A 27965-nucleotide genomic window follows, 5' to 3' on the forward strand; every position below is an offset into this window, starting at 1 on the left:
AGTTAAAAGCAAAACTGTTTTCCTTCTTCATCATCAAAAGCAACCCACAGGAGGTTGGGAGTTTGCTGAGCTGCTCTGCTCCAGGAGGGTTTCCAGCCGGCCGTGGCTCGCGGCATCGCGGCTGCAGCCTGTGTAACCCAACCTGGACAGAGGTATCGGGTGGCCCCGGATGGCATGGCTACGGAAAGGGGGAGATAAAAATTCAGCAGGCTTTTTAATTAGCCTAAGGACACCAGGCAGTGCTGTAGTATTTGTAAACCTTCCCGTAACCCCTTAGCAAATGAGTCCCATGAATGCCACATGAGCGTTTGCTCATTCTTGGTCAGAGTGTCACCAAAACTGCGGGAAAAACAAAAACCCTCCAACAACATTTTTAATGCTAGAGAGTCAAGGCATTACTTTATTATCTGGCCAGGATGTTGTTCTGGCCAGGATGTACCACAGAAATCATCTCATCCACACATAGCCCGGGTGTGCAGGGAGAATCATTCCATGACACATGACTTTTACTAGATTCTTTAGATATTTTACACAGTAAAAATATATAGACAAGTATTGGGTCAGTGTTCATCAGTCCAAAGTTGAGCAAACCCCTAGTTTCCCATCCGTTTCCCATTGGATCTGAATCTCTTTGCCTCTGATGTTAATTCGATTTTTCATTCTTCAATTTTCCTATCAGTCCTTTCCAGACCAGATGTCTTCACCCCGTCTGGAGGTGGTCTGGGGTAGCTGTTTGTAGATAGCCACTGATGTCCTGCTGATGTTCTGCTGATAGCTCTTTATCTTTTGGGTTACTCCCAGTCTGTTGATATGTTGAGTTTATCAGACCTCACCTGGTAGAACAATGCCCTGGAAAGAAACCTAAAATTCCTTTTCTCGGGGTAAAGACAAACAGAACCCTTTGACTAAAGTTATACAAAATTTTTTAACTCGTATATTTTCTAACCAGAGGATGTCAGAGGGCAGCAGGCCCAGGGCTTCATCTCTTCAGCACACAAAGCTCAAGGACTCACCTTGCTCTTCCTTCACTTGGTTTAGCCTTTGAGAAATAGTTTTTTAAAAAAGCAACGTCTTGTGTTTCTGAAGGATTGACTCAGTTGTGCTCTGGGATTTGGAAAATGGAAATGTGAGTTCAGCTGCAATGAATGCTCACAAGAAGTAATAATTTGGCTTGGTTGTTTTCAGGAAGAAGAGAGATTCATGATAGAGGAAAGGGTGGAGAGAAGAAGGAGGAGAAAAGACGACATGAAAAGCCACAGGAGTGTAAGTGAAACAAGGCTCCTGAGAGGCCAGGAAGGAAATTAAAGCTTTCCATGATAAACCCATGTCCCTGGAGCATGGCTGAGATGAAAGGAGCTGTTCAGTCCCTTTGCTGTGCATGATGGAAACTGGCACTTCCAAAGGAGAGGATGCCATGTCACAGTCTTGTTAACTTAAGCCATGACATCAAGAATCCTTTGTCATCTCCTCTGTCACTCTTTCAACAGCCTTCCCTGGAAATGGGGACATTCTCCCCACCAGGCTCCAGATAGTTCAGATGGTTCTCCAAATGGTTGGAGGACCAGCTCAACCTGGCCAGGTGTCCCAAAGGGACTTTAGCCAAGGTGGGGAAAACATGAGGGCTCATTTCAGGAGATCAGCAGCTCAGGTGATCATTTCAGTCCACAGTCCACGGGGTGAGGTGTCCTGTCCTCCACAGGGAACACTGATCCCTGCAATGAGGACAGAAAAAACTGTCTCCAACCAATTCACCCACTCTGGCCATGATGGAAAGTCTGGGTGATGCCTTAAATGCTGGTAAAAATATGAGGCAGACACAGCAGTATAGGAGGAAAGGGTATTCCCTTGGTTTTAATAGGATCCTAGGTGCACAACTTGTCAAAGGTGGAAACACGCCGAGGAGCACTCTCCATGTACAACACGTATACGATTTTATGGACCTCACAAATTAGCATATCTACCTAAAATCTCTAATAAGAGACTTAATAAATGAAGTAATTGTCCACCTATTCTAATTAACCTCCCCCCAAATGCAACTACAGCCTAGTTCATAAAAATATGTTCCAGGGAGGAGGCTCTGTCCAAGGCTGGAGCCTCTAGTTTTGAGATAGTTATGAATGTTTCATCTTCCCCCCTGGAGAACCCCCAAACTAAGCTAAATATTAGACTTACAAGAGTTATAAACATGTAGGACTAAAGTAGAAGGAGTGTTTGTGAAGGGTACAAGGAAAGGGAAGGGGTATAAAAATGTATAAAAAGGGTATAAAAGGAAAGGACAAAAAGTCATCAGGCATCATGGGGACCAGCCAGGGCAGCTCTGCAAAGGCTGCCACAGTGGGACTGGCAGCACTGGAAAGGACAAGTTCTCCATTCTTCCACCCTGAGCTGCTCCAAGCTCAGCCTCAGGCTGTGATGTCTAGATTGGACATTGGGTTTGATCTTCCACAGTTGGAGTGCTCATTGCCTTTGGCTGAGGACAAAGCAGGAGCCACGTGTGATATGGACCGGAGGACATTAAACTGAGCCCAAAAGGAAAGAATTTGGCCTCCAAACTAACTTCTTACATGCTGCAGGACAGCCCCACCTGCCTCCCCCACAGTGCAGCCTGAGGTGGATTTCTTGGCTTGCAGGAGACAATTTAAAGTGAAAAGGTGAAAGATTCCACCTCAGCCCCTCCAGCAAGTCCACTCTGACTGTGGTGGTCCCCTTTGGGCTTCTCATCTTGTTCTGCCAGGATGGATAGGAAAACCTTTTGCTTTCTCAGCCACCCTACAACAAAAATTCAGAGACGCAGATTCTGTGAAAACAGGATGTCGGCTTTTGTCAGAAAAGATCACAAGAGGTTTGAGGGTTTGGGGTTTTTTTTTTTAAATTTTATCTGCCTCTCTCTCTCTCTCTTTCTTTCATTTTGTGACTCCCTCCTCCCTCCCTTGCACCTCCTCCCAGATTCTGCCAGCGCTGAGCACACGGAGAGGGAGGACGGAGGAGATGGCTGAGGCACAGCTGTATGCAAAGGTGTCCAACAAGCACAGGAGCAGAAACACCTCTGCACTCCTCGAGCCTCTCCTGGCCAAAGGATTCCCAGCCCATATCGCGTGAGTAGTTTGCTCAGCTGCCTTTGCACAGTGGGATTTATTTAAGATATGAGGTGTTTCCCAATAAAGGCAGCTCGGGTTTTCGATCAGGAGAACGTGCTGCTCCCCTTCCCCTCCTCCCTGTCTTGCTCTGAATTTCATATAGGGCAGTGGTGTATTGTCCATATAGCAAAACCAACCTGCTCAATATCCAGGGGTTATTTTTAATACTGTGTAAATCTAACGATTCACACCCTTCCACATCCTAACTTTGAGAGGCTTCTCAATGAGTTGAGAAGTTGACCATAGTTTGCTCGTGGGATGCATCCTCTTTCATTTTTTTTCTCCTTATTACTCTTATTATAAGGGAATTAAACATGGATGTAATTTCCAGCCAAAGATTTTTTCAGGCCTGGCAAAAATCTCCTGCTGGATGGTGACACTGGAATTGTTTTAAAGCTTTCCTTAACAAGATGCCCCAAAAGTCTGTCAATTTTTCTTCCTGTATTTAATCAGGATCTTGCTACAAAAATCATGTCCTACCTAGAAAATGTAATAGTAAAGAATGAGGCACTATTCTTGGAAACCCCAGTGAATGAGAGAGTAACTGGTGGCAGATACACAAATTTAAAAAAAATAAAAGTGCTGGTCACTCCTCCCCTAAACATCTCTCCTGTTGGACAGGCAAGTTTTGGGGAGCATTTTCCAACCTCTGCAGGGTAAGTATGGACATTTTTGGTTCAAACTGTTAAAAAAAAATCTTATTATTTAGATATCAAAGGACCCTTCAAAAAAAAATATTTTAGAAAGAAGAGCAATCTCTCTCTCCCTTTTGACTGAAAATTAAGCAATTGGAAAAGGCTCCATTTGAAAGTGCTGTGCTGTTTTTTGGGAACATTTATGGTAGCAATGAAGGTCAGACATGATGGACATAGCTTGCAAGGGAACTGAGAATTCCTTGTTCCCAGTGATGCACAGTGGAATTTTGGCTGTGGGCTGAAAATATGGTTCATCATTTCTCTAGTAATACTGTAAGCTTGGTTACCCCAAAGTAATAGCTACTTTTTGCAATTTTTTCTGCTTTATGTGATGTTTTTAAAATCCCCCTTAAAACACTTTCTCCTGCTACTGAGATGATTTTGTGCCTCCCAGTTCAAAATCAAGAAGCAGCAGCAGAAACACTGTGCAAATTGACAGAAGATAACAAAATCTCCAAAAGCTATTTTTAAAAATTTCATTTCCTATTATTGACTTTAAGATCCTTCAAAATTTTGATTGTGTTTTTATAAAACCTTTTAGATGTCTCTCCTGTCCCTCAATTAAACCATTATTGGAAGTGCTGAAGAGTTTCTTTTGAGATGTCCTGGCCTGAGAAATATGAGGTGGGATGGAAGTATAACAAAATCTTTCATCATGTAGAACCAACAGGCCAAAGCAACATTTCCCAAAAAATGAAGCTCAAATATGTGAGGGTCAAGTCTAGCATAAGATAAACAAATTTACACAAGAAACTGTACCAGCAGTTTCTGTTTTAGGGAAGAGCCAGCTTATTCTCACTGCAAATTTATTTTTCATCTATTTTCAGCGCAGATTTTCAATGGTTTATTCCTACTGTCTACCTGAGAAAAATTGATATATGCAGAATTTATTCTTTGCATTACTTTTCAATTTTCACTTTTCATCTTGGAAGTGCAGGATTAGTCACAACCCAATGCACCCCTAGTGCTAAGGGCTCTCTAAACCCTGCTGGAAATCATCCTACAGCCAACATCTGTGATGAGAAAAAGGTGGGCACAGGTATGGAGAGAAACACAAGAGAACAACAAGATAAGACTGAGCAGGATGACAGATCTGAGTGCCTCAGGTCTCACTTGTCTCATGACATTTAAATCTGAAGTCCCCATGGTAAAGAAAAGCAGGAGCCAAGCCCTGGTTTTGTCTCAGGGCTGTTTGCACAGAGTTTGTCCGCAGCTGGGAGGAGCAGCATGGAAAGAAGTGGTAAAACACTCACTTTGAGGTGCAGTGAGTGGATAACAAAGCCTGGCAGCATTGGCACTGACACTTCCACAAGGCACAGCAGGAAGGGCTGTGTGAAGAGAGGGACAGAAACACAGCTGGTTGTGTTTGGTGTGATGGAGAAGGAGGGCTCAGCAGGGGTATGGAAAGGAAATATGCAGGATTCAGTCACAGAGGACACAGGCTGGATTTAGACCTCGTGGTGTTGCCTTTTGGCTGGTCTTAGAATGATGAGGCAGACATGGTTAGAGGGATAAAAGGGTTTTACCTCGGTATTTTAATAGGATCCTAGGTGAACAGCTCTTCAAAGGTGGAGCACACCAAGATGCACACACAGTATAACACATATACTTTTTATAGACCTTGCAAATTAGAATATCTGTTTAGGATTCCCCAATAAGAAGCTTAATAAATGAAGTAATGTCCCCCTATTCTAAAGAACCTCCCACACCCAAGTTTACAAAATATGTTCCAGATAGAAGGTTTCAACCAAGCTTGAAACCTCAAGTTGTTGATAGCATAGAGATCTCTTGCCTCCTACTGTGAATGTTTGGTCTTTCTGCCTTGCAGAACCCCAAAACTAGAACATCAGACTACAAAAATGACAAGAATATCAGGCTACAGAAAATATATAGTGTATGGAAATATATAAAAGGGTGTATAAAATATATAAAAAAGAAAAGGCAAAAATCATCAGGCATCAGTGGCTGTGCATTGGTCTGGCCACAGGAGTTGATTTACTTAATGGAGAAGACAGAAGGTAAAGATCGAGTGGAAAGGCTCACATTTATCCTTACCCATGTTGAGCCCCACAAAAAAGTCAGGCACAGGTGTATATAAATGTTATTAAGAAGCCCATGTGTAGTTTCTACACCAAAGAGAAGACAGAAGATTAGGAAGGAACATCAAGGAGGAGCCTGAGTCCTGCAGCTCAAGGCACTCGTTGCACTGCTGGTGTGTGTTCGGGTGTTATGGGGATGGATGAAGGACAAAAATGGGAGCAGACAACACAATTCAGTGCCCTCAGGACCCAGTGGCCAGAAAGAATGGCCTCAAGAAAGAAGGAAAGACATCAGCAGATGCCAAGTAATTCAGTAGTTTTTTTTCCAACATCCTCTGTCTCTACTTCCCCTTCATGTTTCTTCTGAGAAGTTTGTAGGTGAGTTTCAGGGGTGGAAATGGGGTTCATGGGTGCAGCTTCTGCTCGAACACTGGAATCCTTCCCCCATCACCAGTATTTAGCCACGAAGATTTGCTCATGTGAAACACATAGCTGGCATTTTGAGAGCTTTTCTAGAGAAAAGGAAATGTGAATCAAATCCAACCCCAGAGAACGGAAATTGTGTTAAGAGAGAAACAAGAGGTTTTGTCCCTCATCTTGTGCTGAGCTGCTGGCTGTGGGGGATCCTCCATCCAGATTTCAAAACCCAATGTAAGCAGGTTTTGCTTTGGTTGTATGTATAGGCTTGGGCCTGGCTGTTGCAGTTTTGGAGGATGTTACAGCAGACTTTACCCTAGAGCTTCTCTACCCAGCCCGGTTCAGCGCCTCAGTGCTCCAAACCCTCTGTCCCAGGGCCGGACACTGCGCTCTCACCGGCCGGGGAGCCATAAGGCTAGCTTTGGTTCGTCTGCTTCCACAACCGGCGGTGATAAAGGAGGCGAGGAGGGTCTATGCGTTGTGTCCATGGAAGATGTTTATTCGCATGGTGCAGCAGAGGCCAACGACCTCCCCGAGGCAGAGATGCCTCGAGGGCGAAGGCCTCACATGCACAGCCACATGTGGTGCATAGACACACGTGGAGCATAGACACACGTGGAGCATAGACAGCAAGATGGCGGAGGGTAAGGGGTTTTATAGGGAAACAGAGAGGGGCAGGGACAGCACACAGGCCCAGTGACCTCTGGGCACAGGGGAGGTACAGGGGCGGAGTTAGGAGTACAGGAACCAATAGGGGAAACCCGAGGGAGTGGCCAGGGCCACGTGGGGTTAGGGTACAGGAACCAATAGGGAAAACTGGGGGCGTGGCTAGGACTATGTGGAGTAGGGAAGGTAGGACAATAGGTGACAAGTACAGTCGTTAAGAAAGGGGTGTGGGGAACTTGCAGCCATTATCCCAATATTTCCCCATTTTTTACTAAATTAAAGAAGGAAAGGCTTTTCCTAAAAGCTTTCATAGCAAATTTTTAAACAACAGGAAAATGGTAAAACAACATAATGTAAAGCAATGACAAAATTAGTTTTGTTGTGAGTATGGGGAAAACGATGATACAGCTGGCTGATTTTGATGTTGGAATTCAGTACAGGCTGAATTTTCGGACTGCAGTCATGTTTCTAGTCTGTTTTTCTTTTGCTGGGGCTGCTAAGATGAAGGCAGGGTTTGCAGCAGCAACGGGGTTGTCACCGAAGTCTTTCTCAGCTTAGGAGAGGGAGAAAACTTTGGACGCAGCGCAGCTCCACTGGGTGACACACAGCTCTTCCCTGCTGTGGCTCTGCTGGGTCTGGAACAGTTCTACTAGGTTTCAGCATGGCTGGACAGCAGCACAGCTTCAGGGACTGCTCTGGCGCAGCTCCACTAGGCTCCGGGGGCAGTGTCTGCCGCGGGGAGCTAGAGGTGCAGCTCCACTGGCTCCTCCGAGCCTGCTGCGGGCAACTCGAGGTGCGGCTCCGCTCTCGGCCAGGCCATAGCTGCTTCTGGCTGAGAGGGAACACCTGGGAGGATGGGAGGAGGGGCCCGCACCAAAGAGAAATACTCAGATGGGGAAGGATCTGTAACCGAAGGGAGCGCCCACCGACGCGGGGGGAGGGGCTACAACGGAACACGAGGGATGCAGGGGGTGGAGCTTCGGCAAGCTTGGGAAAATTTTAAGGGGAAGAAGGCAACATGGCGTGTCTGACCATGCGGCCGGCGCCATATTGGAAAACACGTGGAGTCAGCTCGGCTGAGGTTTGGGGCACAGGAAAGGAGGTTAGCAGGGATCTCGAGTTAGAGTGGCCAGTTCTAACCCGGGAAAGGGACAGGAGAGGCTGAAAAGCGTACGATCAGCTCTCTCCTGAGGGACAGAGGGGGAGCACGAGCTGGTGGAGGAGGGGGTGCTACCAACACATGGCTGGCACCATGTTGGGGGATACATGCAGGGGAAGGTGCTTATTAGGGAGAGAACAAGGGTTTTTCACTGCCAGATAACTAAATAAAACAAAACACAGATTAGTTTACTTTATCTCTCGCGCGCAAAAGCTTCCTACATAACAGCTGATTCCCCACTCCTTATAAAAAATGTCTAATTTTATAAGAAAAACTTCTCCCAAAATGGGGGCACAAAACTTAGGTCTCCCCTTGTTAGAAGTGGGTTTTTTCTTGTCGAGATTTCGCATGGAGCGCGACTCCCTTCACCTCGACAAGACACCACCTCTAACCCTCCACCCACCCCGAGGCAAAAAGAACAAACTAAAAAGAAAAAAGGGACCCCCGTACCAAACCGACCAGGCCTTCACCGGCTCCCCTCCCAAGGGGCTTTCTAGAGGGCTTACCACGCACGGAGAATCAAAAAAAAGCACTCGGGATGGTCCACCGCCATTCAGCTGACCTCCTTGAAAAGCGCGACTTTTTTCCAGAGGCTACCGGCCGCCCCTTCGGTCTTCTCGTTGAATGCAAGCTTCTCGTCGGGGAAATGGCTTCCCAAATGCGACTACTCCCCTGCCGCAGTTGCGGCTGCAGGGGGACGCTTTCCAGGGTGGCTTCTGCCCCACGTTGGGCGCCATTTGTTGCAGTTTGGAGGATGTTGCAGCAGCTCTACCCAGAGCTCTACCCAGCCCAGTTCAGCGCCTCAGTGCTCCAAACCCTCTGTCCCAGGGCTGGACACTGCGCTCTCACCGGCCGGGGAGACATAAGGCTAGCTCTGGTCCGTCTGCTTCCACAACCAGCGATGATAAAGGAGACGAGGAGGGTCTATGCGTTGTGTCCATGGAAGATGTTTATTCGCATGGTGCAGCAGAGGCCAACGACCTCCCCGAGGCAGAGGTGCCTCGAGGGCGAAGGCCTCACATGCACAGCCACACGTGGAGCATAGACACACGTGGAGCATAGACGGCAAGATGGCGGAGGGTAAGGGGTTTTATAGGGAAACAGAGAGGGGCAGGGACAGCACACAGGCCCAGTGACCTCTGGGCACAGGGGAGGTACAGGGGCGGAGTTAGGAGTACAGGAACCAATAGGGGAAACCCGAGGGAGTGGCCAGGGCCACGTGGGGTTAGGGTACAGGAACCAATAGGGAAAACTGGGGGCGTGGCTAGGACTATGTGGAGTAGGGAAGGTAGGACAATAGGTGACAAGTACAGTCGTTAAGAAAGGGGTGTGGGGAACTTGCAGCCATTATCCCAATACCTGGCATCTTGGATCAGGACTTTTTTCCTATGAACCAAGAAAACTCTGCTCTTCCAGTGCACGGATTGAGAGTTTATCTAACCCCAAGGAAATCCAAATAGTCAGTAGGGCTGCTAAGGAAAAATCTCTAGAACATCAGAACACAAAGGATAGGATCCTGTGGGGAGGACAGGGTATCAATCTTCAAGGAATTAAAGACTTGCAGTGGAAAAAAACTGTCTGGAGGGCTTCAAGAGGGTTAATATTTGCCAGGAAAAACCTCCTTGTTAAAGATCCTGCCTGTGCTGGACAGTAGGCTTGGTGACCAAAGTCACTAAATGCCTTTCCTTTACAGGATTTTTCTTTCTGTTATTCTGAGGAACCAATTTTGTGCTTTTTCTAGGCAAAAAGCCTTGGTTGCTACTGGACAAAAGACAATAGAAGATGCAGCAAAGTGGTAAGTACCTGTGATTTCTAAGGTGTGCCTTCACATTAAACCTGCCTAAAAACTCTTGTTGATGTGCTGATCCTGTCACTGAATTCGAAGTTAGATGCCATAAAAAAACCCAAAACCTGCATTTGAGGGTTTTTTTTTATTATTTATTTCACTCATAAGAGAAATATTTGTACTTGTACTTATTGTGGGAAGCAAGGTTACTTGCAGAAGGTCCAAGGTAAATTAAAAAGATGCAGCTATTTTTATTTTACTAGTTGTCAGTTCTTGGGACCAGCTGGTCTGGGCAGAAAATCCTCCCCAGCCTTGAATCTCCTGAGGGAAAGGAGCAAGGAAAGAGGGAAAATTTTTGTAAACCCATGACTGCACTTTCAAACAAATGCAGAAACAACAGTTATGGCTGAAAGGCTCATCACAAAGTAAGCTGAAAGGCTGATAGTCAGAGGGAGATATTATAATTAAACCACTTGTTACTTTTGAATGCACAAAGATTTTCCTCTCTATGAAAACTCTCACAGAGTTTATTTATGTCATTCATGTCCTGATAATTGATTTTTTTTCACCTTCAAATTAAATTCAGTCTTTACTTGCACTTTCTTTTGGGTTTTGTTTTGCTTTCTTTTCCCCAATGGTTCAGTTGCTATGTTATTTTTTCTTCTTTTTTTCTTCTCTTTTGTGAAAAGATAGAAGAGGCATTTTAGAATGGCATGTTCTTTCCAAATAATTTTTTTCAGGGATGCTACCACACTTCCCAACAACCACTCCCAGTCCAACAGCTGCAAAGACAAACACACAGCATGCAAAGGACATGCTGAACAATATCATCCCATGGCATATTATTTTCTGACCTTTGCTTGTGCATTTCTGATTTGTCTTGTTTGCTTTTCTTAGGGCTGAATAAAAAGGCTCTTTTTGGGTGTTTTTTTAATCTTCAGTTAATTTTAATCTTGTCATTCTTCAACGTGTTCTGCCCATTGCCTTTTTCCTCCTCCAGTCCTCTGTTTCCAGTCATGAAAAGCAGGAAAAACCCCAAACTTCCAAAAAAGTATTTTTTGCTTTTCCTCATTTTCAGACAACAAATTAGTAAGAAATTAGTAATAAGTAAGTAATTTCATCAGTAAGAAAATAATAAAATTGCATTTCCTTTTTCCGATCTCTGCTCTGGAGCCCTTCAGCCGCAGGAAACAAGAGCCAGCGGAGCACAAGCTCACTCTCAGTGATTTGCTCTTGATTTCAGGCTGCATTCCCACTGCAACGACCCCTCCCTGGATGACCCAATCCCTCAGGAATATGCTCTTTACTTGTGCCCCACGGGTCGCCTGCAGAGCCGCCTGCAGGACTTCTGGAAGGAGAGCAAGCGCCAGTGCGGGAAGAACAGAGCCCACGAGGTGTTCCCACACATCACCCTCTGCGACTTCTTCACGGTGAGGCATGGCAGGGTCAAGTGTCAGCTGGGTGAGATTTGGTGAAACTGGGCCACCTGATGGTGTCTGACACCAGAACTTGGTGGGGATTGAATGGCATGACCCAGGGCCAGGCACAATGCTTAATGTCTGAGTGATGCTTAATGTTTGAGGGATGCTTGATGTTTGAGTGATGCTTGGTGTTTGAGTGGGATGTTTTGGGGTAGCTGATCCATCTAGAGCAGCCATGTACAGTCCAGGCTGCTGTGAGGCTTCCATGTGTCCATTGCTACATGGATTTAGGGTGATAAACCTTCCCAGCCAGGGCAGCAGTGCAGCAGGGACGATGTTATCATAGGATGCAGACAACTTTGGTATCAAGTCTGTGGGAATCTTAGGGAAACCTCTGCCCTCCCCAGCAAGCCCCATCAGCAGGTCACTGCTATGGTGGCATGTCCCAAATTTTAATGTTTCTGTAGAAGCTGTGTTACAGAGCAGAAAGGCCTTGCAAAGTGAGGGCCTTGCTGCCCTTGTAAAATCCTTGCTCACTTCTGGTACTTTAGCTAACTAGAAAAGCATTCTGGGAATGACTCAGCTAAACTAGAGGTGAAATAAAAGTTCCATAATTGTAAAACAATTATTAGAACCAATCAGTGCTTACACCATGGGGCTGTGGTTGGTTACACCTGATGCTGTTCCACCTGTCTGTGGTGGTTGCTGAAGCACATTTGTTGTGCCTCACAGGTATGTAAACTCATCACAAACTAACAGTTTAAGAACCCTGGATTTTCTCAATAAAGTGTCTTTGCCATACCATCGTGGAGATCATGTGTTTAATGCCACAAAGCTGGATCCTGGAATCCACTTCTAGCACGTTGATGGTGCAGCATGTAAACAGCTGGGATGTGCTGAAACAGGCTTGAGCCAGAGCAACTGGACAAAAATTACTTTGTTCATCGTACTTTTATGTTAAAACATGAAGTGCTTCCTTCCCCTCGAGGGTGGGTCAGCACAACCATGCCAAGAAGTATTGACAGTGAAAATTAAATAATTTTTTTGCAAAATATTGGATGGTACTCTGCGGCCACTAAAGACAATTATACAGAACAAAAATCATTAATTAATAACAAATGCCAAGCTCTTGGGAGGCGTCAAGTTTAAAGGCCTGTCTGGAAGAGACAACTGCATTGCAACCCTCACCTTGCACATCGCAGCAAAGGACTGTAGGATAAAAACAACACAAATTCTTACTTAGAACTGAAGAGGGAAATCATGATCCCTGCCTCGTTTCAGACTGGTTATTGCACACCTGTCAGATGGTAAAATATTTTGGCTTTTTCCTACCTAGGCTAGATACACCTCAGTTTGAAGGCTCCATCTCCTGTTATAGGATCAGGACATTCTGCTGATCCAACTGCCCATTATTACTTGGTTTAATGTCAGGAGTTTCAGGCAAATTCCTCAATATTTTTGTGTTTGTCAGGAAGTTCATAGCCCCACAGTTTTCTGGCAGTGCTGTATGACAGAGCCTCCAACACTGGCTGTAAGCTGGTGCATAAAACCTACTCCTCCTCTGTTTCCTTTCAGTGTGAAGACCAGAAAGTGGAATTATTGTACGACGTCTTAAAGAGAGTTGGTGACAGCTTTTCTCAGAGCTTTCCACCATCCATTTCCCTGACACTACATGCATCCCCCAGCTACCTTGGCTTCTTCATTGATGACAGCCAGGCAAACATCCTCAAAGAGTTTGCTGTGGCATTCTCATCAGAGGCTTCAGCCTTGGCAGGTAGGACCAACACCAGAGGGAAAATGGGTGGGTTGTAGCTCAGATATGTAGGCACAGCACTGGAAACTTTCCTTGTGTCTCCAGGGGAGCTTAGCTGATGTTCTCCTCCCAGCTAGGACCCTTTCCTCCTGCAGATTAGGAAGCAGAGTGGCCAGAGGAGCTGAAATTATTATCCATGCAACTTGGCAGGCCATGGAACAGGATATCCAAGATGGGCAGGGACATAGCAATCCCTGTTCCCAGATCTCCACCCCATGGTGCTATGGCCCAGCTTGATGGCCTCACTGCATCCCTGGGAATAGGGCCCAATACCCTTCCCAAGGGAAACTGCATCACCAGTGGAGACTGAAGGGGTACAGCCCCAGCACACCTTTGTCCGGGAGAAATGAGTTCAATATGTGTCAGACTGGGAGAGGAATTCAAGCCCTGTAATTTTTTTTTCCTCCCAAATGAAGCCAGGAAGCAAATCCAGTCCAGATTTTGGCATGATTAAAAGCATGGTACTCTTCAAAACCCATTACTCAGTAGTTCTACTCTACCACTAGCTGCTATATTTCCTGCATTGTCCTAAGTGTGTAAAATAAAACAAGAGGAGCTTTAAATGACCTTAGTTTCTATGTTGTGACGTGATTGTTTCATCCCTAGACTGCCACATAAAGCCCTCCTTGAAGCAGTTCCACCTCACCTTGGCTCACAAGTTTTATCCTCACCATCAGAAGACTTTGGAGCAATTGGCCAAATGCATTAACCCCAGGGAGCCCTGCCAGTGGGTTGCTGCTCTCTATTCACGGGACATGCGTTTTGTGCATTACCAGGTACTGCAATCAGATTTATTTCATTTCATTTCCTGCGCCCTTGATTTTCTTTGCTACAGTCATCCTGCCTTTTCCATCCTGAAGAAAATCAGTGCCTGCTCAGCACAGTGTTTCAAAGAGCATCGTTGTGTCCATTTTGGGTTGAAAAACTGCACTCCTGAATCAGTAAATAATACATTTATGGTACATTGCTTGACCTGCATGTCTCAAAATCTAATTCCAAAATCCAGCAGAAGAAACTAATCTTACCATGACATGAGAAAATAGAAGAGACAGAAAATCATGATCCTTTCATGTTGGCTAGGATTTGTCAGTTTAGAGCTTCGCAGTAAAAATCCATTCAGCAAAATTAGTTTTCTTGATTGTTTCAGCCATAATGAAAACTGCACCAGTGAGCAGGGCTCAGTTCTTGCTGATGATTTTCTCCTTAGTAGTCTCTTAGTTAAAACCAGTCAACATTCCTTCAGTTCTCATTTCCAAATTTAAATTATGGAATGATCAACAGCTTTTTGCCAGATCAGTAAATCACCTTGTCACAGGCCTAATATTGGATTTTAGTCACACTCAGGAGAGCAGAAAGCAATCACAAAAATAGGTCAGATCTACATTTGCTTTCAAGTAAGTCTGTACTGGTTATAGGCAGGAAAAAAGTATTTTTGTGAAAACCAAGTGCCTGTTTTTGTATTGTAACATTGTAAATGTGGTAGTGTCTGTGTTTTCCTCTGCTGAAGTGCCATTGAAGAGCAGGTTGCAGAGTGGAGAACAGAATTGGCTCTGTGTCCAGGAGAGGTGAACAAGCATCCCCTGAGCTGCTGCAGCCCAGGGAACACCCTGACCCTGCTGTGTCCCCCCAGAGGCTGAGAGCCCTGTTCCAGTACAAGCCCCAGAACATTGATGAGCTCATGATCAATACTGGAGACCTGATCTACGTGGACCCCACTCATCAGGGCGAGGTGAGCGAGGGCTGGGTGATCGGCACCTCCCACCGCACCGGCTGCAGGGGCTTCCTGCCCGAAAACTACACCGAGAGAGCCCACGAGTCAGACACCTGGGTCAAGCACAGGTAAGCTGGGATTTCATGGGTGCTGCTTTCCATCAGCCCCTTTTCCTGCTGGGGAGCTGTTCCAGTGTTCCTCCCTGACATCTTCTGAGAGGAAAAGGACAGGACACACAGCCGCAGACACCCCGAGTTCACAAGTTCAGCTGCTCCAGGGATGACCCCTGTGTGCTCCTGAACAACCTGAACACCCTAATGAATTTTAAAAGAGCACATTCTGCCAGGGCAGGCTAAGCCTTCAGCCTAGCTCTCTTCTTTCTTCTTTTTTCTCATTTTGAGAGCTTGTAAAATTAGCTTGAAATGAAACCACACACAGTTTTCTCCACCACCCTGGCACCACTCTCATCTTGCTGATGTGTCTTGCATCAGAAGGCACCTGCCTGGCTTCCTGCACTTCATTCTGCAGCTGACAGCACAGCTGATGCTACTTGTAGATTAGAGTTGATTTTTCTAAGCAAGGTGGTTTTGCGTATTTCTTGATGTCTCAGAGACAGGGAGGAGGCCGCCAGGTAGTATTTCCTGCTTGGAGGTGCTGCTTTAGAAGGGTTACACCCAATATACACCATCAGTTCATGAAATTTTAACCTTATTTTTATGGGGCATATTCTAAATGAATAGCAAAGTGATGAGGTGGACTGGAAGTGTGCAAAATGTGTTGAATGGAACATGAATCCTGACGTACTGATCCTGTAAACAAAATTGTGACTCAAAAATCTCTTCTATTTGTGTGTGTGCCTGTATGTTTGTGTGTGTTGTTTCTGCTTTTTCTACAGGGAATATGTTTTTGTGACAGCTTCAAAGTACTTCCCCCAAGCTGAAAAGGAACCCAATGTAAAACTGAATGGGGAAGCCCATAATCTCAATATGTCCAGGAGTGTAACCAATGTACTTTCTCTTCTGGTAATTATATTTCCATTTCTTCTCTTTGCCACATGCTTTGGCAGGTATACTATTAATTAATGGCATTTAGTAAATTTAGTAGTGTCTTCCTTTTCCTCCCTCAAATTTTCATGTTTTGCTGTACATTTACACACATTGTTTTATTTATTATGTTTTACATTTATAGACACTCTCTTGTATAATATCTCATAACTTTTTTGTAATGTATATGATGTACATCACACTTGGCTTTCATAAAACTTTCCTTGTTCCTGTCACAACAGCACAACACATGAGTTCTCTGCTCAGGTTTGTCTGAGCACAGCCTCAGTGGGTATGGAGACAATTCTGACTGGAGAGACAGTGAGTCCCTATATCAGAATTAGGCTCACTGCTCATGACTGCTCTTATGCCCACATTCTATGGATGTTGTCTTGGAGGTTTCCATGGTCACAGATCACATTTAAATGTTCCATTTCCTTCTTTATGTTTAGATATGTAGCTAATGCAAACAACTGCACAGAACAACTAGCTGGAATGGTTAACAGCACTGGTAGGATCATGTTTTTGTCTCAGGTTCAAAACCAACAGGTTTCAATTTTTCCTGTGTTTTCTACGGGTCTTCTGGCAGGAAGGGCAAAGCAAATAAGGACTCTGATTTTTTTCCTACAGCACATTTGCACCTGCATTGCCTTTTTGGCTCTCTCAGGGATGCCAAGATGCATTTTCAGCACAGACATGCCTCAGAAAGCCCTTTGGCTTGCTGGCCCCACAGCCTCTCTTCCTGCTGTGCTGGGCAGTGACCCTGAGCTGGTTTGTGTCAACATCAGAGAAACTGAGGCACCTTGAGGGAACTTCCATCCTGAGGCCTCCAGGACACCAAGTACATGACTGTCAGACAGAAATTTCTGAACCAGTCTCATGTCCTTCCTCTGGCTCTTGGCTGTCCTTGGCCTCTCTTATCTGGGTCTGATCTGTGGCAGAGCCAAGGCTTGGCCTGAGGAACATGTTTTGCAGATGGGCACATCTCCAGTCTAGAGCTACCTTGCCCTCTGGGTTCCCCTCAAGCAAAAGAGGAAGACCACAAAGCTTTGGGTTTATACTCTGATCGTGTGGCAGTTGATAGGTGTTTCATGGCAGAAATGCAAGTTGTTAATAGAATGCACAAATATCAACCTCAAACCACTTCTTAAGAGTTCCCTTCTCTGTTGCTGAAGATGCCAAGCATGTAACTCAGTGCTGTGGCAGTAATGCTGTTTTAAAGTTTTAAAACCTTTGACCTGTTTCTTCTCATCTGTATTTAATGTGCATTGTATACTAACCCCAAGCTACTTAGAATTTATTTGAATTCCAAGCAGTCTAAGTAAAAAAAGTGGCCTTGTAGCTGATCAGGGTTCACTGTTGACTTTGCCACACTGTTATGAAAATGTAGAAGTAGTATTTTCATTAGAAAAAGAAGGAAAAGCTTGGTGTAGAACAGGGCATTACCATTTAAATCTTAGGTAGTTTTCCTTTTTTTGTTTATATCCATGTGATATAAATTACAGTTATGATTCCTTCCCACCCTGAGATTAAAAGATCTGTTACCAGCACTATCTTTCACTAGTGCTAACACAGAATTAAAACCTGTAACCCATGAGGGTCAGGGATGTGACCTTTGACAAGACAAGAGGAAATGGCCTTAAGCTGCACCAGGGGAGGTTCAGGCTGGATATCAGGAAGAATTTCTTCACTGAATGGGTGAAACATTGGGACAGACTGTCCAGGGAGGTGGTGGAGTCACCCAGCCTGGAAGTGTAAAAGAAACTTCTGGATGTGGCACTCAGTGCTCTGGTCTGGTTGACAAGGCAGGGATCAGGCACAGATTGGACTCATTGATCTTGAAGATCTTTTCCAATCTAAATGATTCTGTGATTCTCTCTCTTTCATTCACCTTAAGGAGAACCAGTCAGTCTTATCACTGTCCTAAAAATAGGCACCTATTACAGCAACTCCTCTCCAGTAATCCAGACTTTCCCTGCAGGTTAGAGATAACACCCTAATGAAATCCCCTTTTTCTCCAGCTGTCCCAGAACGCTGCCCTGCGGAGAGGAGTGCTGGTGATGCGCCACGGGGAAACAGTGGATCAAGTCTTTGGCAAATCTTGGCTCCAGCAGTGCCTGACTGCAGATGGTGAGTAAGGTAACAACGTGAGGATCTTCAAAAACCAGCACCAGAACCAATTAACCCCAGTAAAGGGTAGAAGAGATTCCATTTTCTGTGTGTAAATGTAAACACTGGCACACAGGAGTGATAACAGCACTGCTCTGACCTGCACACAGCCAGGTCACAATGTCCAAAAGTCCTTCACATTTTTGCCTGATCAACTCTGCAGACAACCTCACTCCTGTGCTGCTGATGGAAGTGTGTCTCTGATAGATGAACAAATCACAGGAGCACACTCATCACCTCTCATTATGCAAGGTGGTGGTTGCCAGACCCCTCCACCTTTCTGTGCCTGAGTCAGAATCGTGGGCTGTTGATCAGAGTCACACTGCTTCACTGATCCAACCTGGGGGATCTGTGGTGGAAATGAAACGTCAGCACTGACATAAATTAAAATCTGAATTTCCTCTCTCTCAAAAAAAAGAAAAAAAATTAAAAGGTATGTTTTCAGGTGAAGAAAACTGATAAAAAACAGGGAAATGTGTGTCAGGAGGAAGGAGAGGAACAAGAAGGTGGGAGTTCACAGAGAGCTTTATGCTGAAAGTCTGCCTTGCTATGCTGGAGATTCCTTATATTTAGTGCATGAAATTCACAGCAGATAAGGAGAGTGGTACCTTCTGGCTGCATAATCAATGCATTCGTTTCATTTTGATTCAGTGGAAATATTTGGTGGTTTTTGTCATTTTGGCAATTTTAAAAGAGTATAGATAGGGAGTGGATTTTGGTTTCTCTTGAGCCCCACAAAGCCAAATTCTCACGATTTCATGTTCTCTCTCCTCTTCCCTATTTGCTCCTTCTTAGCTTGCAGGGGAGGGGCTATTCTGTTAGGATAGGTGATTTCCCAAGCCAGTGTTGTGACCTTAAAACATGATCCCTTTAAGGTAATAGCACTGGCTGTTTTTCATCAGTGACACTGACTCTGTCTGTAATACAAACATAACACAGCTGCTGTCTCCCCTGTGCCACAGAAAAATGTCCTGCCTTGTTTCAGGAAAATACTACAGAGCAGATCTGAACTTCCCCTCCTCCCTGCCAAAGCGGAAAGACAGCATGAAGCAGTTTGAATGTGATCCTCCTTTATCTTGCTGTGGTATTTTCCAGTCAAGGCTTACAGGTAAGCTGGATATTATCCTCCTGCAAATGTAAGGGTTTGGGAAGCAGGCTTTCATCATCTGCCAAAGCTCATGCTGGCTTTGCAGCAGCAAAATTTCCCACCAGCACTCACTGTGGTGACAACTCTGCAGGCAACCACTGCAAGATCTTCTTAAATAGTAAAACAGGGAACACAGCTGGTTACTTTGTCTTTGGGAAAGTTAAAAGGAAGAAGCCAGAACAGTACCTGTGCCCTGCTGCTTGTCTGCAAAGAATGGATGCCTTAAGCAGCTGTCCCTGAATGGGCAGTGAGGAGAGAGGGGGCTGGCTGGAGGCAGCAGCTCCATGGTCAGCAGAGTGTGGTCACCTCGCTGCAGGAGGATGGGTGGTGTGGGTTAGGCTGGCTCAATGCACTCACCAGATGAAGTTGTTTGTGCTCTCTGAGCAAGAGGCCTGACTGTGACAGTGCTGGTCTGCTGCAAATGCTTGTCTCTGATGGTTCAGATAAATGGAGACAGCCTAATGCCCAACTGCTGTTTGCAGATTTGGAGTGAATCTTCTGTAATTATCTTTCCAACGCTCATTTAAAACTTGATGTTTCCACCAGAATGAGCTCTCTAATGAGCTCAATCAGCAGACAGTGTGAAAAAAATTAATAGAAAGGGACTGGCAATGTTTCCCACGTTGATAAAATCGCACAGCTCCGAGCTGTTCTTTTGCAGAAAGTATTTTATAGTCGTTTCTCATCTGTCACCCTTTGCTGTTGCCATCCAGGGGAAGCTCTGCTGGACCAGGAGGTGACAGTCAGCTATGTGTACTCATCACCTGCCCTGCGCTGCGTGCAGACAGCTCAGCACCTACTGCAGGGTAAGGCAGCAAAACCTGCCAGCTGCTTCTGCCACACTGGAAACATCTTCACCAAACCTCTCTGAAGTCTCTGACATGAGCAATTAAGAAGATGTACGACTTTGTGGTTATTTGTGGTTGTATTTCAGCAGGGAAGACGAGGTGGTTTTGAGTGCTGGTAATGCAGGCAGCAGCAAACCTCCTGGGTGTGTACAGTCTGTGGGATATGATGGTATTAACATTGGTCCTTAACAGTTAAAATGGAATCTAATGTTATATGAAACAGGGCTGTTTCACATCTGCTTGAATTCAAATTAGTAGCTGCTCATCAAATCACCACTGCCACCTCTTCCAGAAAATATTTTGAGCTCAAAAGCAGATGTTTTCAGTGCTCTGAAGTATCTCTGTGTGAATCAGGGAAAACTGCTTTCATGTTTTCTTTTGCAAGCCAAACTGCTTTAATTCTTCATATTGCAGAACCTCTTTCCCTTCTTTTCCTCTCCCTCTCTTCTTTTTTCATCTCCTGTCCCTTGCAGCAACTTCATAGTTCATTAGCATGTTTACATCAGAATGCATTTGCTGCCTCTCCTGAGAATACTCAAATAGTAATGTTTCTTTTGACAAGAGAATTCCATTTCTAATTCAGGACAATTCGGACAATTTACTTGCCCCATTGAAGATCACTGAGCAAAATACTATATAAAATAGGTAAAAACATTTCCTGTCTGAAGTTTGCTCAGAGTGCAACATTACTGAGGCTTTTTCTTCTAGCAGAGCATCACAAGAGAGCTTCAAAAATTATGATTCTGATAATAATAATGATGATAATAATTCTCAGTCTCTCAATCAGACAAGAATATAATGGTGGCTTCCTTTAATAAATTGTTTGACAATAAGTAATGAATTTTCATCAATAAAAGTACAACAGCAAACAAGGGAGAATGTACAGCCTGAATGTAGCCCTTTGAATGTACCTTTCTCTTAAGATCTATTTCTTGTCTTGCAGGGCTTAGATTAAATCAGAAAGTCAAAATCAGGGTGGAACCAGGTCTGTTTGAATGGACCAAATGGGAAGCAAGCAGAGTAATCCCTAAATTCATGACTGTGGCAGAACTGGCAGAGGCATCTTACGATGTAGAGACAAATTACAGGTAATTGCTCTGTGTCTGGCTGATAAAGCTGTGGGGTTTTCCCCTGAGGTATCTTTTCCTTTTATGTGTTATAAGTCATTAAAAACACTGCAAAGACGGGGTGATTCTGGTCAAATTCAGATCAGAATAAGATATCAAAATAAGATATGCTGTCATCAACACAAGAGTCCCCTCACAAAAATATTCCATGTGGAACCAGCCCTGCTCTGGTGTTGCTTTAGAGCTGCTGGCTCAGGCCCACAGCTGGACAGGTACCATCATAGCTGCATTATGGGCATTATGTCAGGTGCCAGGAGCTTTGTTTTTACCTTTGGTCCATGTGAAAAACACTTTAGAAATGTGAAGAACCGTCTAATTTTCAGCGACAAAGAAATGTGGCATTACGTAAGGTAAGTCAGCCCTTTGCTGAGGGTCTGCAGGACAGCAGTAAGAGGTTTTGGGGACAGGATAACAGCATTTCACTACTATTGCTATTTGTGGCATTGTTTTAAGTTGCTCAAAGATTAATACTGTGCTCAGCAAGGACTTTTTGGAGTCCTCATAACTTGCCAGGGTGAGGGTTGTTGCCTTTTCTGAGCACTTGCAAACCACAGCCCAGCAGGAAATGAGAAGCCTCCAATTCAACCTAGCTCCTCATCTTGCTCACAAACCAAGCTGCTCAGGGTTTGCAGTGCACAGCCAGACCTAGGAAGTTACTCAGCTGTCACTGGGATTTCCCACATATTCAAGAAAGGGGGAAAGGAAAGATCTCATGTCATAATGCATTCCTTACAGCCAAGCAAGTGTACATTTCTTTGTTCGAGGTTGCATGAAAGAGTTGCCATGATTCACAGCAGTTTGAAGGTCTAGCTCCTAGGCTCTGCCTGAAGAGCCCTGGTATACAAAAGAAAGTAGAATTCCTGGTTTCAGCAGAAGTGTTCAGATACTTGGGAGTGATGCATTGTGATTATTGTCCCGGGAAACACTTTTTTTTAAACTCTAGCAGTTAAAGTCTTTATTATCCGCTTGACCAGCAACACAGATAAGCCTCGTTTGCTGTAAATTTTTATTTACTTGGTTTATTGAGGAGTTAATGCTGAGGCACCAAATCTTGCAAGAATTCACATCATCAGTGTCTCTCCTTGGCTTGAACTTGGTCAGGATTGAGAGAACTGGGCAGCCCCACCAGTCTCCAGCCCATGTCTGGGCAGTGGTCCTTGCTGGCAGAAATGCTCAAAGCTTAAGCTTTTCATAGGCATAAATCCTGCTTTTAATAATCTCCACTGTAAACTACAAGTTGTATTGAAGCATGGTTTTCCCTGCATCTGATGCTTTATGAGCAATGAGATTTAGCCATGAGATTTAATGAAATTACTCAGAGGGAAGCTAATGCTCCAGACAAGCTGAGGTAACAGTGTGTCAGACAAGTCAGTAGATAAACCTTTTAACTAAGTGCCTTTTCTCTGCTATAGTCATTCAGTGGTGCTAAGACATATATTTAACATATATTTGTGTTTTTTTTGTCAGGGGTAACTTCCCACTGTCTTCCCTGGTGCCATCGGAAAGTTATGAAGACTATGTCAGCAGAAGCTCTGCGGTTATAAAACAGATCACCACTGCCTGCCCCAGCAAAGGTAAAGGTTTCAGGGCTTTGTATATTCTGTCAGGCACTTGCAGTAACAGGAACTGGCAGCGATTTGCCAACAGAAGCACATTTAATGTCAGTTGCTGGCACTGCATGGAGCTTAAGGTAGACTCAGTGCTTCTCCTGGGATGCACTGAAGTAAAATACATGCAATTTATGGGATAGAAATGAAAAAAGTAAAATAAAATAGAGACAGTGGAGTACTGAATTGCAAGAGTATATGCTTTTCTTTGTCTTTCTGCATTGGGATGTAGCTCAGCAAAAGATAATATGCTTTCCTGGGAAGCTTTTTTCTCTTTCCCTAGCAAATGCTGTCTCTCTCACTAGCTGGCATGCTCAACACACCAGCTTTTTCCTGCCCAACACAATACACCCTGCCACATTAGCAAAAGGGTCTGCAAAGATGAACAGCCCCAAAGCCACCTCATACCCATCTGCTGATGGGGAAGCTGGCAGTGCTGCAGCTCCCTTAGCACCTCTTTGCTTTTCCTGGTGTGCCAGGTGTCATCCTCATCGTGGGCCACGGCTCCTCCTTGGCATCTCTCACTCGACCACTCACAGGGCTCCCCAGCAGAGACAGCAGTGACTTTGCCCAGATGGTACGGAAGGTAAGAGGATTTTCTTTCATCAGGAAGCTTTTGGTTTGTTTCGTTTCATTATACTTCTAATAAGGAAAGTACTTTTGCAGCAAAAGGTGCGTAACTTCATGCCAACGCCAATGACATCAGCTTTATCATTCCAAAGGCAATCTCATGCAATTTTAGCAAAGTGCTGGGGGTAAAGAGAAGGATTTCATTCTCTGGCTTTGCATGCGACTAGCAGCTAAGTCTGTTGAGAAGATTTTCACCTGGAAAGTCGATGCCATGTAACACTTACAGTCAAGAGGCATATTTGGAAACCTCTCCACCTGGGGTTAGTCCCCTTCCTTCCAGCCTGGAGAAGAGAAGGCTTTGGGGTGACCTAATTGTAGCCTTCCAGTCCCTGAAGGGAGCAGACGGGAAAGATGGACATTTACAAGGGTGTGTAGTGACATGGCAAGAGGGAATAGCTTCACATTGACAGAATAGGTACAGGAAGGTATTAGGAAGAAATTACTGACTGTGAGGGTGGTGAGGCACTGGAAGAGGTGGTGAGGCACTGGAAGAGGTTGCCAAGAGCTGTGGTTGCTCCATCCCTGGAAGTGTTCAGGGCCAGGCTGGATGGAGCTCTGAGCAACCTCATCTAGTGTAAAGTGTCACTGCCCATGGGTAGGGGGCGGGAATGTGATGATCTTTAAGGTCCCTTCCAACCCAAACCATTCCATGATTCTGTGATTCTTTAGAAACAGGGCTAAGAGCCTTCCCTCTCCTGCCCATGGTGCTGTCAGTGTAACCTGCAGTTACAGCCAGTGAGTCACTCTTTAGGAAGCTGTGTGTTTTCCATGGCACTGTAAGCTCTCCACCTCAGTGCTCAGCCACAGAAAGAAGGGGAGATGGGTTTTCTTGCCAGCTTTATAAGTGGGGCTTGTGCTTGGGACTTGGTTTTTTGTTTGCTTTGTGTCTTTCACCAGTGGCAGAATTCATCAGCCCAGTTTTCCTCACCATCTGCCCCTTGATATGACCAACCAGAGAATTCAGTCTTTAGATCTATTTTTGCTACCACTGTTGATGCACAAGAGAGGGTGAATCTATTTTGATCATCAAACCCTAATAAGGATGTGAAGTGATGACACAAGTTCAGCTTTCAACCCTCAGGCTTCCAGTCTGGTTTTAGTTCATTTCAGAAGTGATAGAGTATTACTTTGCTCTTTTCTATTGCAAAGCTCCCTTTCATTTCAAAGCAATGACCCTGCTGGTAACTTCTTTCCTAGATCCCTTCCCTGGGCATGTGTTTCTGTGAAGAGCTGAAAGAGGAGAACAAATGGCAGATGGTCAACCCACCAGTGAAGACATTAACTCATGGAGCAAACGCAGCCTTTAACTGGATAAATACAATCATGGAAGGTTAAAAGGTCATCTCACTTATCAAAAAGGAGCCAAAGGCAGGTTATGGTTCATCACAGTCCAGTGATTCACCCAGAAAACACACAGAGGGTGGCAAATGCCCTCTCTGAGATGTCAAAGCACAGAAAAACACTTCTGAGTTTGGTGCCTGAATTTTGTTTTTATTTTGGTGACTGGGAAGAATGAACTTATGACCTGGCGTTCAAGTGAGAAAAAACACTTCTGGTGGTGGCGAGGAAAGGGCCTCTAACCCTTTTCTGAGAACACAAATGTTTAATAAATATGGATGTAACTACCTAATTATAAATTCTGCTCCAAAAGACACTGAAGAGGACAATGTTGTATTTTTAGGACCAAACTACATCCAGCAAGAATTCCTGGTTTGTTTGTTTGTTTGTTTTTCTTCTTCAGTCACTTGGATATTTTCAGACAACAGGAAAATCTGGGACTGGAAAAAAGTCAACCCCTACCTGAAGACGGGACCTAAAGCCACCATGTTTCCTGTTCACTCCATCAGTTCTGTGAGAGCAAATACCACACTGGCTCTTTATTTACCTCTGCTTTGAAGGGAGTCCATTTGCTAGCACACCAGCTCCTCATCCAGGAATTCTCAAGTGATGCATATTGCAAAAGGGTCTAAATTATTCCTTTTTGAAGGAAACTAAACAGATTGCTGGGGCAAAGAAAGATGCCCTGTGTTACTGTACTGGTGACAAAACCATGACATGAGCAACTCTAACTCTGAACCCTTCCTGAGATGGCACTTGCAGTACAACAGCTTTGCTTTGTGCTGTTTTGTGCCAAATTTATAAATGGTGACCCATCTCCCCAGTGGGTCACCTGAAAGGTTCCTGTAGCTCTTCTCTGAGTAATGTGTTTGATTAAGGGAATGTAGCCCTGAAATATTATGCACAAACAGGAATATGCTTTTGCACAGTCTGTTTTTCTTCTGATTTTCCTTTCGGGTTATCAGATAACTACCTCCAGGAAAGTACAAATGTTTCTGTCAATGAAAGGAAAAAATGAAAATGTTTCTCTCAGATCTTGACTAAAAATATTTTCATTTTCATTCCTCGCTACGTGCTCCTGTGTGACATCTCCCTGCATGCCATTAGCCATCAGGGCATGCAGTAGAGCCCATCCAACATTCTGGCTTTGGGGTTGAGAAGTGTCTGACAAGCACCTTTATCTGTGGGTGTAGAGATTTTGTTATCTCAGTTGTGCAGCTGAAATGATTCATTCTGACTTTCCAGCTCTGGTGGAAAGCTTGAGCTCTCAGTTTTCTGACAGTTCTGCAATTTTACAGTGAAAGTCAAATGCCCCAGGGCCAAGACAGGAGTTCTTTAAGGAGCAAGTGATGCAAGAAGAGGCACAGGACTCAAGCTTGGGAGATGGGTGGGTTCAGCTGCAGTCCCAGAAAAAGATAAAAACACTGAGTGTTACCACAACTTTGTCTTAGTCAGGGGAAGCAGGATGCCACTGCAGTGCTGAAAGGACTGTGACTTGGCTACTTCTCCACATCTCACCCCAACACACACTTGCTGTCACCAAGAGGGGCAGGTGTGGTGAGGGATGATTTTCCTCTGAACCCTGAAGGCTCTGGCCAGGCTCCTCTGTGGTCAGCACGAGGGCAGTGAGTCACAGGCCTGGCTGAGAAAGGGATGTATAATACAAAAAATCAGCACATGGGGGAAGAGCAAGGTGATGAGGGTGGGAACATCCCTGCCTTGCACTGATCCATGTGAGCAGCCACCAGCAAGGGCCTCCCACTGCAACATCTGCTCCCTCAGGCTGGGCTCAGCCCTGGACACGAGGGCAACCTGACCCTGGGTTGGTGAAAAGCAGCCCCTTTGGGTGCCCTGTCTCCTCATCAAGGAATGTGTTCAAGGGGAAAAGAAGGAGGAAATGGGGCAAGGGCCTGGCCCTGGTCATGGCACAGCTCTTCTTGCTCTCAGGAGGTTTGAGCTCCATGCCTATGGAGAAGTGAGTTACCACCTCGCAGTGTTCCCACAGAGGCTCCCTTTCTCAGGAAACTGTTGCTTTTAGTGTGATTTGCCTGGATTTTATCAATCAACTTCAAGCCATAGGACAGGTGTCACCTGGGAAGTTGTCCCACACTGAAACCCCAATGTGGGAGATGGCCCCAGCTCTGAGCTGGGGGGTGTGTGGTACCAGGGCTGTGCAGACATTGGTGTGTTTCTGGACTGAACTTCTGCCAGGGATACAGCTCTGGATAGGAACCTGGCTCTGTTCTAACAGGTGCTAGTGGCTGTACTTGACCATCCTGGTTTTGTCTCTCATCACTGAAAAGTTGCATTTTGAGACAGCTTTTGCAGGCTGTGTCCCAGGTTTCAGCCCTTTGAGTTGCTCCAACCTTGGGACTGATCCCTCCACTCTATATGAGAAGAAATGCAGACAAGTTGCAGGGAACCCTTTCTTGTCCCATGGGGCATCTGTCTGTGCAACCTTGGTGGCCCAGGCTTGAGGGCTGGTTGGAACAAAAGCCCAAGTGATGAGCAGGATGGGTGGGAGCAACTGTCTCCATCAGTGGAGATATTCCAGAGCTGGCTGGACACAGTCCTGTGCCATGTGCTCTGGGATGACCCTGCTGGAGCAGAGAGGTGAGGCCAGGTGACCCACTGTGGTCCCTTCCAGCCTGACCTATCCTGTGATTCTCTAACAGTGGTGCTCCAGGCTCATGTGGGAAGGGAAAATGTGGGCTGAGAACAAGGCATGAGGGCACCCTGCCCACCTAGGGGTGCAGCCAGAGGCAGTGAGACCTGTGCTCTCCTTCTTGCGTGACCCACCTGCCTGAGAGGTACAGAGTTGGCACTAACAGACTAGAAAGAGAAAAAAAGGAAACTTCCTTCAGGGTCAGGATTCTTCAAAGCCACTTAAAAGTTAATTTTTAAAGGACTTGTGATATAAAATTACAAGTACTTTCATGACAAATTTTCTTCTACCTATGTAGAAATAACATGGAGGTTTTTTCCATAATGCTCTTATGTGTTAATCCTAGATTGTACTGCAAGCAACCAGTTTGGGTTAAGCATCTGTGTCTTCCTTTAAAATACCAAAATAAAATACCAAGTGACATCTCTCCCTTCACCCAATGGCATCAAATATATTGTCAGGGTGGGTCTGTTGTGAAAAGCAACCTGTAAGAACAGCATCATCTCATTTCTTTAACAGCATGAGCTGCTTGCTTTGACAGCTTTCC

General features: G+C 45.1%; 1 protein-coding gene across 2 annotated transcripts; it reads left to right on the plus strand.

The window, feature by feature from the left end:
* The first annotated feature begins 2923 nt into the window (after positions 1-2923).
* On the plus strand, positions 2924-27845 carry UBASH3A (ubiquitin associated and SH3 domain containing A). Of its 2 annotated transcripts, none has more exons than XM_085043034.1 (14): positions 2924-3095; positions 9855-9908; positions 11143-11329; positions 12896-13094; positions 13740-13909; positions 14764-14972; positions 15740-15866; positions 17909-18017; positions 19042-19164; positions 19917-20009; positions 20995-21139; positions 22646-22752; positions 23265-23371; positions 24613-27845. In XM_085043034.1, the coding sequence occupies exons 1-14, from the start codon at positions 2989-2991 to the stop codon at positions 24748-24750; spliced, it is 1875 nt and encodes a 624-aa protein (XP_084899160.1). In that variant the 5' UTR covers positions 2924-2988; the 3' UTR covers positions 24751-27845. The 2 variants fall into 2 exon arrangements, with proteins under 2 accessions (XP_084899160.1, XP_084899248.1); XM_085043122.1 differs by having other exon boundaries at positions 17918-18017.
* The last annotated feature ends 120 nt before the right edge of the window (positions 27846-27965 follow it).

The sequence above is a fragment of the Lichenostomus cassidix genome, chromosome 1 (assembly GCF_008360975.1).
Source record: "Lichenostomus cassidix isolate B80296 chromosome 1, HeHo_3.0, whole genome shotgun sequence".
NCBI lineage: Eukaryota > Metazoa > Chordata > Aves > Passeriformes > Meliphagidae > Lichenostomus > Lichenostomus cassidix.

What these genes read in the sequence shown, in the direction of transcription:
- UBASH3A (XM_085043034.1), top strand. Translation starts at nt 2,989, where the DNA reads ATGGCTGAGGCACAGCTGTATGCAAAGGTGTCCAACAAGCACAGGAGC. An exon ending in GGATTCCCAGCCCATATCGC is followed by an intron (nt 3,096 to 9,854) that starts GTGAGTAGTTTG and finishes TGCTTTTTCTAG; the next exon opens with GCAAAAAGCCTTGGTTGCTA. An exon ending in TTGCCCAGATGGTACGGAAG is followed by an intron (nt 23,372 to 24,612) that starts GTAAGAGGATTT and finishes CTTCTTTCCTAG; the next exon opens with ATCCCTTCCCTGGGCATGTG.